This window comes from Bufo gargarizans, chromosome 2 (assembly GCF_014858855.1).
Source record: "Bufo gargarizans isolate SCDJY-AF-19 chromosome 2, ASM1485885v1, whole genome shotgun sequence".
In the NCBI taxonomy this organism is placed as follows: domain Eukaryota; kingdom Metazoa; phylum Chordata; class Amphibia; order Anura; family Bufonidae; genus Bufo; species Bufo gargarizans.
Genome location: NC_058081.1, coordinates 694904255 through 694917472, shown reverse-complemented (window position 1 = coordinate 694917472; position 13218 = coordinate 694904255). Strand labels below are relative to the sequence as shown.

The following is a 13218-nucleotide window of genomic DNA, read 5'->3' as shown; positions in this document are numbered from 1 at the left end:
ATGGCCGCTTAACTAGCCCCATTGACATCCATGGTTCTGACATGGAATGTTCTGGTAGACACCTGGTTACATTGCTGTACTTCATATTTTGAATACAGTGCTGGAGGCACAGCTACTCTCAGTATTTATAGCTAAGGTGATGATGGAGAGAGGATGATGAGAGTCCAGACTCCTGCTATTGCAAGCAGCCAGCCACGATCGGCGCTCCGCTATCACGCCTGGGAGACGCAATCTATCAGTGCTCGATTAGGTTTGACAGGTCCTTTCGGCCGGTGACGTATTTCCGCTCCGCTTCCGGCTTTTCAGCGAGCCAGTTGCCAGAAACCAAGATGGAGGAAACGAGCGAAAATCACGGGGATTCACCGGCTAATGGAGGCGGCGAAACAGCGAGCGAGTCTGTCCTGGCACCGGCACTGTCACCGGCGACCGAGGAGCCGCCGTGCGAAACGAAACGTAAAAGTAAGGAGGTCCTCGTGCAGGGGGGCGGTGTCTTGGTAGTCCTGCAGGGGGCGCTCACTGTGTATATGGGGGTGCACCATATGTATATAGGGACCGGTCTCAGGGTTATCCATGAGGTCATCATCATCAGAAGAAGGGATTACTATAATGATAACATGTTGGAGGCAGAAATGAGAGAGGGGCTGTGGCTGCTCCTGTATTTCCCACAACCATCTTCTCTTAAAGTGTTTTCTTGTGCAGTTCCTCTGTTACTCCTCCTGTAAATATATAGTTACAAGACATAAGTCCATCAAGTTCCACCGAGGGAAAGGTGGGGACTAGTGTTGAGCGAACTTGTGTTTTAAGTTCTGCGTCCAAAGTTCGGGTTATGGAAGAATCGCGTTATGGATTCCGCTACCACGGACCATAACGGAATTTGGAATCCATAACGGGATTCTTCCATAACCCGAACTTTGGATGCAGAACTTAAAACACAAGTTCGCTCAACACTAGCGGGGACGCGAATCCCAGAAGGAAGTGAGACCCAGATTTCTACACGTTTTCATAAGCATTAATGTCATTTACTTTTAAGAATTCGTCTAAACCCTTTTGAAAACCGTCCACTGTTCCTGCTGTGACCACGTCCTGAGGAAGTCTATTCCACAGATTCACCGTTCTTACAGTAAAGAAGCTTTGACACTTCTGGAGACTGAACTTTTCCCTCTCCAGTCGGAGGCAGCGCCCCCTTGTCTTTTGAGGGCATTTTACATGGAACTGTTTTTCACCGTATTTTTTGTACGGCCCATTTATATACTTGTACAGGTTAATCATGGCCCCCCTTAGACGTCTCTTCTCAAGACTAAATAAATTCACTTCTTTTAATCTTTCTTCATAACTCAGACCCTCCATGCCCCTTATCAGTTTAGTCGCTCTCCTCTGTACTTTTTCCAGCTGCAGGGCGTCCTTTCTATGGACTGGTGCCCAGAACTGAACTGCATATTCCAGATGAGGCCGCACCAACGCTTTGTAAAGTGGTAATATTACATCCCTGCCCCGCGAGTCCATGCCTCGTTTAATGCACGACAATATCCTGGTGGCCTTAGAAGCAGCTGATTGACATTGTATGCTGTTATTGAATCTACCATCTACAAGGACACCCAAATCCTTCTCTATAAGTGACTCTCCCAGTGCTACATCACCTAGGACAGGCATCCTCAAACTGCGGCCCTCCAGCTGTTGTAAAACTACAACTCCCACAATGCACTGCTGTAGGCTGATACCTGTAGGCTGCTCGGGCATGCTGGGAGTTGTAGTTTTACAACAGCTGGAGGGCCGCAGTTTGAGGATGCCTGCCCTAGGACATATGAATCTCAGAGATTATTGCTACCAAGAGGCAGAACTTTACATTTGTCCACATTGAACCTCATTTGCCAAGTTAATGCCCAATCACTAAGTGTTCCAGTCAGCTTGTAGTTTATAGACATCTTCTATAGACTGTACAGTACTACAGAGCTTAGTGTCATCTGCAGAAATAAATATGGTGCTATTAATCCCGTCCTCAATATCATTAATAAATAAATTAAATAATAGAGGGCCCAGCGCTGAGCCTTGGGGTCACCACTTATAACCTGGGACCATTCTGAATAGGAATCATTGACCACAACAATCTGGACACGGTCCTTCAGCCAGTTTTCAATCCAATTACAAACTATACTTTCCAAGCCAATAGACCTTACTTTACTTATTAAGCGTCTATGAGGGACGGTGTCAAAAGCCTTTGCAAAATCCAGAAACGCTATGAATGAGAACTGGGTGTTACCGGTTGGGCTTGTGTCTGTAAATACTGTGTCACCGACAGTGCAGACACACCTCTTTGCCAAGGGAAATGATAACACCCAGTTGTAAGTTTGTTTAACAATTCCTAGGAGGAATAACAGAGGAATGTTAGTGACTGACAGCTATCTCTGTATACACACTTACACACAGAATGCTATCAATCACTGATAACGCCTCCCCTGTGTACAGCTATCAGTAACTGACAGCTATCTCTGTATACACACTTACACAGAGAATACTATCAATCACTGATGACACCTCCCCTGTGTACAATGAAGTCAGAAATGGCAGTGGCATTGTTCTATACCCCGCTACCTGCAGATTGCACTGCACTTCATGGTGACAGGTCCTCTCTAAAGGAATCCGTCAGCAGAAAATTCACTGATAAACCGGTCACATATCCTGTAGGGGTAGCAGTGCTGAATGTTGTGATACCCTTCACTTAACATCTGTTCCTTCATTCTTGAGAAAAATTATTTTTTGTCCATATGCAAATAAGCAGTTAAGTGCACTGAGGGCGGTCCCAAACCATTCTGTGCACCCTAGCCCCTGCCTGTCCTTAATTGCCGGGGTCAGAAGAGATGTCTATGCCGGAACCTGGTCCTGTCAATCAAGGTGCAGGAATATCTTTCAGAGGAAGCAGGAGGAGCAAGGGTGCAAAGAGTGACTTGGGCCCGCCCTCGATGCACTTAACTACTCATTTGCATATGGTTTAAAAGTATTTTTTTTTAATCCAGAATGAAGCAAGAGATCTCTAAGAGAAAGAGATCATTACATTTGGCTGTGCTAGCCCTACAAGGCATTTGGGGGAATTTATCAAAACTGGTGTACGGGAGCTCTTAAAAATCAAAGGTGGAATCTGATTGGTTGCTATGGGCAACTAAGCCATTTTTCCCTTACACCAGTTTTGATAAATCTCCCCCATTGCTCCTGGTTTATCAGTGGATTTATGATGACAGGCTCCTTTTAACCCCTTCCCGACATATGACATAATAGTACATCATGGCGGCAAGTGGCCGCATTTTGACGTACTTTTATGTCATGTGATCGGACGGGCACCAGAGCAGTGCGCGCCCGATCACTGCAGGGGACCCGGCAGTCCCTGGTAGCCGGGCCCCTGCTGTATCCGCCGGCATCTCTGTAAAAGCCTATGCCAGCGGATTAACCCCTTCTATGCTGCGGTCAGCGCTGAGGGAGCCCATTGGGTTACTGCGCTGCTGTGGCGGGGACCCGATGGGTGACAAGGCAGACCGATGCCAGGCAGAGGTTGCCCAATGCCTGGCATGGCATGGCATCTGGACCTGCCTTCTACGGCGGCCGAGGAGATCCAGCCCCAAGCCCGTCTCCTAGGCAACCTGTTAGTGTATTACACTGAGTAATACACTAACAGGCAATGCATTACAATACAGATGTATTGTTACGCATTGCAGAGGGGATCAGACCCCCAAAAGTTGAAGTCCCAGAGTGGGACAGAAATAAAGTTTAAAAAAAAAAAAGCAAAATAAAGTGTTTTTTATAAATCAAAAAATTAAAAATTCACGTTAAAAAAAGAAAAAACGCCCTTTTCCCCTGATTTTATAATAAAAAATAGAAAAAAAAGGAAAAACGCATATTAGGTATCACCGCATCTGTAACAACCGGCTCTATAAATATATCACATGATCCACCACATCCGATAAACACCATAAAAAAAAATTATAATAAGCAGTTTTTGTCACCTTTTATCACAAAAATTGCAACACAAAGTGATCAAAAGGCGTATGTCCCCCAAAATAGTACCAATTAAACCGTCAACTCATCCCGCCAAAAATGTGCCCCTACATAAGAAAATTACTCAAAAAATTTAAAAACTATAGCTCTCAGAACATGGAGACATTAAAACATCATTTTTTGTTTCAAATATGCTATTATTGTGTTAAAGTGAAATAAATAAAAAATTAAAAAGTATACATATTGGGTATCGCCGCGTCTGTAACAACGAGCTCTATAAAAATATCACATGACCCAACCCCTCAGATGAACACCGTAAAAAAAATAAAAACAGTGCCAAAAAAGCCATTTTTTTTTTCACCTAACATCACATAAAGTGCAACACCAAGCGATCAAAAAGGCGTATGCTCCCCAAAATAGTAGCAATCAAACCGTCGCCTCATCCCGCAAAAAATGAGACTCTACCTAAGACAATCGGTCAACAAAAAAAATAGAAAAAGGTATGGCTCTCAGGCTATGGAGACACTAAAACATCTTTTTTTTTTTTCTTTGTTTCAAAAATGCTATTATTGGATAAAACTTAAATAAGAAAAAGGTATACATATTAGGTATTGCCACTTCCGTAACGATCTGCTCTATAAAAATATCACATGACCTTAATCCCTCAGGTAAACGCTGTAAAAATAAATAAATAAAAACTGTGCCAAAGCAACCAATTTTTAGGTCACCTTGCCCCATAAAGTGTAATAATGAATGATCAAAAAAAATCATATATACCAAAAAATGGTACCAATAAAAACGTCAACTCTTCCTGCACAAAACGAGCCCCTCCACAAGACGGTCGGCTGAAAAATAAAAAAAATAAGGCGTTCAGAAAATAGACACACAAATACATATTTATTTTTTTCAAAAATGCTTTATTATGTAAAACTGATACAAACAAAGTAGACATATTTGATATCATTGCGTCCGTAACAACCTGCTCTATAAAAACACCGCATGATCTACCCTGTCAGATGAATGTTGTAAAAAAGAAAAAGTGCCAAAACAGCCATTTTTTTTGTTACCTTGCCTCACAAAAAAACGTAATATAGAGCAATTAAAAATCATATGTACCCCAAAATAGTACCAATAAAACTGGCACCTTATCCCCTAGTTTCCAAAATTGGGTCACTTTTTGGGAGTTTTTACTGTAGGGTGCATCAGGGGGGGTTCAAATGGGACATGACATCTAAAAACCAGTTCAGCAAAATCTGCCTTCCAAAAACCATATGGCGCTCCTTTCCTTCTGCGCCCTGCCGTGTGCCCATACAGCAGTTTACGACCACATGTGGGGTGTTTCTGAAAAGGTCCATTCACACATCCGTATGTGTTTTGCGGATCCTCGGATCTGCAAAACATGGACACCGGCAATGTGCATTCCGCATTTTGCGGACCGCACATCGCCGGCACTATAATAGAAAATGCCTAATCTAAGAATAGGACATGGTCTTTATTTTTTTTTTTTCGGGAACTGAATTGCGGACACGGAAGTGCGGATCCGCATTTCCGGATCCAGACAGCACATAGTGTGGCCCCATAGAAATTAATGGGTCCGCAATCCCGTTCCGCAAAATGCGGAACAGAATTGCGGAAGTGTGAATGGAGCCTAAACCGCAGAATCAGGGTAATAAATATAGAGTTTTGGCTGTTAACCTTCGATGTGTTAAAGAGGACCTTTCACCAGTTTTTACTTTATAAAAGCGATACCTCACACTGTAGCCCATGTTCCCTAGATGTCTTACCGCAAATTTTTTTTCATGATCCGCTCCTCCGTTGCAACACTGTGCACCTTGTTCTGTTTAGGCGCCCTGTATGCCAATTAATAGCATCGGTACAGGGAGGAGGAGACATCGGCTTTTCTCAGTGGGCGTCTCTTCTATCTGGCTGTGGCGCTGTCCAATCACAGCGGAGCGCGTCACAGGCAGGGAGAAGGTGAGATTAAAATGGAAAATCTGCCAAAAAAGTGAAATTTTTAAACGTCATCTCCATTTTCCTTTAATTCTTGTGGAACACCTAAAGGGTTAACAAAGTTTGTAAAATCAGTTTTCAGTAGCTTGAGGGGTGTAGTTTCTACAATGGGGTCATTTATGGGGGGTATCTACTATGTAAGCCCCTTTTTAAAAAGTGGGTTTTGGAAATTTTATTAGTTATAGAAGCAATTCTTAAAACTTTTATGCCTTCTAACATCCCCAAAAAATAAAATGACATTTCCAAAATGATGCCAACATAAAGGAGACTGTCACCAGCATTTCACTTATTTAACCCTTCCCACAGCTCCCTAGGATGCTTACTGTTAATCAAAACGTTATTAAAAGTGTCACGAGAAAACAGTCTCAGAATGGCTTGGATAAATAAAAGTGTTCCAAACTTATTACCACATAAAGTGACACACGTCAGATTTGCAAAAAATGGCCTGGGCAGGAGGGTGAAAACTGGCCAGGGCTAGAAGGGGTTAAAGCATGTGAGATTCCGGTGCGTTTTCTTCATCTGTCTGTGTAATCAGAGGCACGCAGCAGTACAGTGTGGGCACATAGTGGGCTGTGGGCACCATATTACTGACCCAGAAGGAACGTGTTCAACACCGGCAGAGTGGACAGCGTCGCGCAGACACAAGAGAGCAGTGTCATTTTAAAGGGGCTTTTTAAACCCCAAATTGTCACCCAAAAAAATTAATAATATGAAGGTTCAGTTTAGGATACAGCAGGTGGTTACCCCTAATGCTTATTTTATTTTTTCTCCCCAGTTGATGTCCTGCTGAAGGCCGTTGGGGATACCCCAATAATGAAGAGTAAGAAGTGGACTATAGAGAGGACTCGGACGGTGCAAGGTCTTATGGACTTCATCAAGAAGTACCTGAAGCTGGACGCATCGGAACAGATGGTAGACGTCTTCGTGTTTATAGATTCACTGAATGACGTGGCCCCTTGAATGAAGATATACGTATATACACAAGCAGCCACACAGCATTGATGGTTGGCATTTTAACCCCTAAATTTACGCCAGCGGTCAGGTATTTAAAAATGGCGTCCACATGTGAGTGTAGCAGGCGCCATAACCACCGGGTGCCTGATGTTTTAAACAGCAGGCACCTGGGGCTAATGTATGTGATCAAGGTTGACATCAAGCACACAATCTAATGATTGCTTGTTCAGGGAAAAAAAAAAAGTTAAAAAAAAAATATAAAAACTCAAATCAGTCTCAAACCCCAAAATAAAAATACATAAACAATTAAAAAACTAAACATCAAGGCCATCGTCACTTGTGAAAATGCCTGTACTATTAAAATATAAAAATATTTATCAAATGGTGAAATGGATAAAAAGTCTAAATGGCCGATTTGCTGTTTTTTTTTTTTTTTTTTTTTTTTGGGCCGCTTCACCTCTCACTAAAAATTTCATAAAAAGTGATCAGTCTTAACACACCCCAAAATGTTCAATGAAAAGTACAGATCGCTCGGCACAAAATGAGCTTAGAAAAAAATAAAAAAGTTATCAGAGTCAAAATATGGCGATGCAATGAAAAAAAGATGAGTTCTTTCCAAAGTTTAATTTTAGTTTTTTTTTCGGTATCAAAATGCAAGAAAAACTGTACATGTGGGGTATTGTTGTATTTGAAAGAAACGGGGTCAGTTTTACCGCACAGGAAATGCTGTGAAAACCAAACCCATAAAACTGTGGCGGAATTATTTTTTATTTTTTTTTGTAATTCCGCCCTTTTTTTTAATTTTTTTTATTTCCTGCTTCCCACTGCATTTTATGCAACCATGAGTGGTGCCATTAGAAAGTAAAACTTTTCCCGCAAAAAACAAGCCATCATACGGCTATGTAAATGAAGAGTTAGGCCCCTTTCACACGAGCGAGTATTCAGCGCGGGTGCGATGCGTGAGTTGAACGCATTGCACCTGCACTGAATCCTGACCCATTCATTTCTATGGGGCTGTTCACATGAGCGGTGATTTTCACGCATCACTTATGCGTTGCATGAAAATCGCAGCATGCTCCTCTTTGTGCGTTGCGGTGCGATAATCCACGCAACGCAGGCCCCATAGAAGTGAATGGGGTTGCGTGAAAATTGCAAGCATCCGCAAGCAAGTGCGGATGCGGTTCGATTTTCACGCATGGGTTCTAGGTGACAGTCTATTCACTGTATTATTTTCCCTTATAACATGGTTATAAGGGAAAATAATAGCATTCTGACTACAGAATGCATAGTACAATAGTGCAATAGTGCTGGAAGGGTTAAAAAAAAAACGTTAACTCACCTTATCCTCTTGTTCGCGTAGTTCGTTCTCGGTCTGTTTTTGCTAGCTGTGGGCTTGGGCTAAAGGACCTGTGGTGATGTCAGATCACATGCTCCATCACCATGGTGATGGACCATGTGATTGGAGAATGTGATCTGACGTCACCACAGGTCATTCAGCCCAAGCCCACAGCTAGCAAAGAACAGAGTTAACTTTTTAATTTTTTTTTAACCCTTCCAGCACTATTATACTATGTATTCTGTAGTCAGAATGCTATTATTTACCTTATAACCATGTTATAAGGGAAAATAATACAATCTTCAGAACATCAATCCCAAGCACGAACGTCTGTGAAGAAGTTCGGGTTTGGGTACCAAACATGCGCGATTTTTCTCACGCGAGTGCAAAACGCATTACAATGTTACATTTTCCCGCAACGCACCCGCCTCTTATCCGGGCAAAAAACATGACGCCCGTGTGAAAGAGGCCTTATGGTTTTGGGAAGGCTTCAGAGCTCCTGCAGAACAGCTGATCGGAGGGTGTGCGGGGCTCTGTCCGTCAGACGTAGATGGCCATCAATAATAAAACGTCCTGGACAACCCTTTTAATACTAGTTTGATATAGTGGGCGCTGTGCTGGGGTTTTCTGAGCATTGTCTTCAATTTTGAAAACCAACTTAAGGCCATGTCCACATATGACTGAGATGCTGTGGATTTTCTGTGGGGATTTTTGTGCGAATCTACAGCGTTAGGGCTCGTTCATATAAACGTTTTTTTGCGTTCCGTTATACGAGCCTTTTTGAATTCCGTGTACGGAACCATTCATTTCAATGGGTCCGCAAAAGATGCAGACAGCACTCTGTGTGCTGTCCGCATCCATTGCTCCGTTCCGTGGCCCTGCAAAAATGATGAGTCCTGTCCTATTCTTGTCCGTTTTGCGGACAAGAATAGGCATTTCTATAATGGGCCTCCTGTTCCATTCCGCAAATTGCGGAAGGCACGCGGGGGCCATCTGTTTTTTTTTTTTTTTTCGGATCCGCAATTAACAGCACGGTCGAGTGCATGAGCCCTTATACAGTGCCAGAAGATGTTACGAAATCTCATCCAAACGCAGCGTAAATTGACCTGCGCTGCAGAAGCGCCAGGGACCAGTGAGGCATTGATATTCTGTATCGCAAACGTCCGTGTGTTTACTGGAGACCTGATTATTGTTCTGATTTGTCTTTTATGTACATTTCCAGTTTATCTATATCAATCAGTCGTTTGCTCCATCACCGGACCAAGAAGTAGGAATTTTATACGAGGTAAACGAGCCGCTTACTCTCTTTCCAACCTTGTTTCTCGTCTTCCTGTTGCTTTGAGTTGTGACTGTCAGACAACATTTCTCCTCCGTCTCCTTCATTTTCCCCCTTTTTTCTGACTGCTTTTCACTTTCATTTTGTCGCGCGAATGGGAGTCAAAAATTATCCGCGCCCTGGCTGTAGAATTCATTTAATCAGCTTTCAGAAAAGACAAATTAAGTCATTTTTCGGCAATCTCCCCAGTCACTGCCGTGCGGGTCGGAACATGTTACGTCAGAAACCATGGCTGCCCCACTTGTGATTTGCAGGAAAGAGCAGTGTTTAGTTTTTTGTGGTCTGAGGGTTACGATATTTATCAAAGGCTTCACGCACAGTATGGAGAAAGCGTTCTGTCACGAAGAAGTGCAGGTGACTGGATAGAGAAGCTCAAGGAAGGCCGTGCAAGTGTTGGCCATGAAGGAGTCAGACGCCCGTCCACAGCTGATGACAACATTGAGCGTGCGCGCAAACCGTTTCTATTGAGCGACAGTGGATTATGTGGCCCTACGAGGATGAAGAGTCATGTCCAATGAAGAGGTGAAGGCAGCGGTGCATTCATGGCTCTCAGCTCAGTCTAAAACATATTTGAATAAGGGAATATGGAAGCTTGTTGACAGATGGACAAAGTGTATAGAAAAGCAGCGAGATTGTGTCAAAAAATGATGTATTTTTCTCTTCTGATATTGAGTAAAATAAATTCTACACCCAGAGTGCGGATCATTTTTGACTCCCCCTCGTATTATTTGTAATTCTTGGTCGCCTGCTTTTATTAGTATTTTTTTTTATATATTTTTTCTCCTATGACATTGATAATTTTTTGCTCCTTTTCCTGTGTGACCTCATAGTAAACTTTTCTTTTTTTTTTTCCCCCTTTCAGTGCTTTGGCAGCGACGGAAAGCTCGTTTTACATTACTGTAAATCACAAGCTTGGGGCTGAAGAACGGCCAGCGCTATCTCTTCTTTTTTTATTGCTTCTGATTCTAGAAGACATTTATGGATGTGTTGCCTTAATGTAGTCATCCGGGGTCCAGACCTCACTGAGAAGGCTCTGTTTCCATTCCATGCCAAAGACGTTCCTGGAGATAATGTTTTGACTGTGACCTTCCAGAGAAGCAAGATGGATGGAGACCTACGTCAGGCAGCACTTTGACCCATTCTACACGTCATTAGCGTACTTTCACACTATCGTTTTCCTTTTCCGGCACTGAGTTCCGTCACAGGGGCTCAATACCGGAAAAGAACTGATCAGTTTTATCCTATGCATTCTGAATGGAGAGAAATCCGTCCAGGATGTCTTCAGTTCAGTCCCTGGACGGAGGAAATACTGCAGCATGCTTTTTTTTTTACTTCTACTTCTGTAAGATTATAGGTTCCTGAATTACATAAACTAAGCCGTGCCACTTCTATGTATATACAGTTATGTCTTGTGTATCTAGTATCTCTAAGACTTCTGCGATGCTGAAGAGCTCAAGAAAAGCTGCCACTCTTCTTCCGTCACCATGTGGATAGATTGTGCTGGGTAATTCCATGTTTTCCCATCGTGTCTCACTCGCTTTGTACATTTATTACATGTTTCTCTGCCTCTTCTGAAGGCCCTTTATCGACGTGGACAGATGAATGTTCCAGATCTTTGCTGCACGTAAACACGTCCACCGGTCAGCCATCATACGCTCACTTGTCGGCCGATCATTGGATGGCAGCAGCACATCGCCCTGGGTAAATAGGGATGTGCTGCCAACAGTAATGAAACTGTATGTGCCCGAGCGATCGTACGAACCTTCGGTCACATACAGTGACAAAGTTTGCTCCATGAGCGCCAATCAATTTGCTGTATTGTCGATTGTTACGGGCAGCGGAAAAGGACCCTAACCCAGCAATAAAGTAAAAGCGCCATCTGCCTCCCCTTTCTTGTCTGTGTATTGTATTATTTTAGATCACGGTCTAAGGGCCACGTCCCAGGCTTTACTATTTCCAAAGCCACAATAAAACCTAAAGTGTTACTGTAAGTAAAAGTGATAAAAAAAATAAATGTGATTTCATGCAGCCCTCGAGAAACGTGGACCTTGACTGAGGGATTGGGAGAACCCCTCTATCATGCTCTGCCCCGTCATACCCTGCACCATCAAAAGGATGAAAAAACAAAAACTGGAGACAGCACGTCCAAAGTAATGGAATTTAATCTGGATGCAACGTTTTGGCTTAAATAACCTTTGTCAAGCATGTCATACCCTGCACCAGTCATAACGCAGTGTCACCGCTCTTGCGTGTTGGTTTAGGCAATAGGGCTTTCCTGTATTCCCAAAGAAATAACGGCTCTTGAACATCTTTTCTCAAACCTCTGTGTTGTCGTTCCTCTGTTATTCCTCCTGAATATGTATAAATACACTGACAACTGGGTGTTACAGTAATCTTTGTCACTTCTATAGCCTAAGGCCTCATTGACATTTCTGTTTTTCACTGACCTGTGCTGTCCGCATTTTCCGATTTGATTTTAATGTGTTTATTCACATATTGGTATTTTGTTACTGACTATGGGTCAGTGAGAAAATCCTCAGGATAGACCCTCTGTACCTGATCTGGTACCCTGTACCTCACCGATCCGCTCTTCTGCAGTAGCTCCAGAACTAAATAACTCCCTCCGTTGTGTAGCGGACAGGGCTGCTCACTGTAGTGCTGCTCCCACTTCACTAAGAGCAGCACTATAGGAACCAGATCTGCCCACTACACAATGGACAGAGCTGTGAAGTTCTGGAGCTACTGCACTGTGGTAGGGTGTTGCACTTCCCTGTTGATCAAATATTGATGATGTATTCTTAGGGTAGACCAGCAGGATTAATCCCTTCCAGACCTCATGTACAGTGGAAGTCAGGTCTTTAAACATGAGAGAAGCAGGCACCATAGCTGCAGGGCTATTTTAGGCTACTTTCACACTAGCGTTCGGCTGTCCGCTCGTGAGCTCCGTTTGAAGGGGCTCACGAGCGGACCCGAACGCAGCCGTCCAGCCCTGATGCAGTCTGAATGGAGCGGATCCGCTCAGACTGCATCAGTCTGGCGGCGTTCAGCCTCCGCTCCGCTCGCCTCCGCACGGACAGGCGGACAGCTGAACGCTGCTTGCAGCGTTCGAGTGTCCGCCTGGCCGTGCGGAGGCGTGCGGATCCGTCCAGACTTACAATGTAAGTCAATGGGGACGGATCCGTTTGAAGATGCCACAATATGGCACAATCTTCAGGCGGATCCGTCCCCCATTGACTTTACATTGAAAGTCTGGACGGATCCGTACGAGGCTATTTTCACACTTAGCTGTTATATGCTAAAATAATGCAGACGGATCCGTTCTGAACGGAGCCTCCGTCTGCATTATTATGATCGGATCCGTTCAGAACGGATCCGATCGAACGCTAGTGTGAAAGTAGCCTAACTATGCATTCTGTATTCAGAATGCTATTATTTTCCCTTATAACCATGTTATAAGGGAAAATAATACGATCTACAGAACACCGATCCCAAGCAGTTCGGGTTTGGGTACCAAACATGCCGATTTTTCTCACGAGAGTGCAAAACGCATTACAATGTTTTGCACTCGCGCGGAAAAATAGCGCATGTTCCCGCAACG

At 43.5% G+C, this 13218-nt stretch overlaps 1 protein-coding gene across 1 annotated transcript; it reads left to right on the top strand.

Moving 5' to 3' along the window:
* The first annotated feature begins 254 nt into the window (after positions 1-254).
* Positions 255-11679, top strand: LOC122927012 (ubiquitin-like protein ATG12). Its single transcript, XM_044278551.1, has 4 exons — positions 255-459; positions 6770-6906; positions 9507-9569; positions 10483-11679. Exons 1-4 carry the CDS (start codon positions 330-332, stop codon positions 10540-10542), a joined length of 390 nt encoding a protein of 129 aa, XP_044134486.1. The 5' UTR covers positions 255-329; the 3' UTR covers positions 10543-11679.
* Positions 11680-13218: the final 1539 nt, after the last annotated feature.

Excerpts from the sequence above, each read along its gene's own strand:
- LOC122927012 (XM_044278551.1), top strand. The coding sequence starts at position 330 with ATGGAGGAAACGAGCGAAAATCACGGGGATTCACCGGCTAATGGAGGC. Across the intron at positions 6,907-9,506 it reads TGGACGCATCGGAACAGATG|TTTATCTATATCAATCAGTC; the intron begins GTAGACGTCTTC and ends GTACATTTCCAG. Across the intron at positions 9,570-10,482 it reads AAGTAGGAATTTTATACGAG|TGCTTTGGCAGCGACGGAAA; the intron begins GTAAACGAGCCG and ends TCCCCCTTTCAG.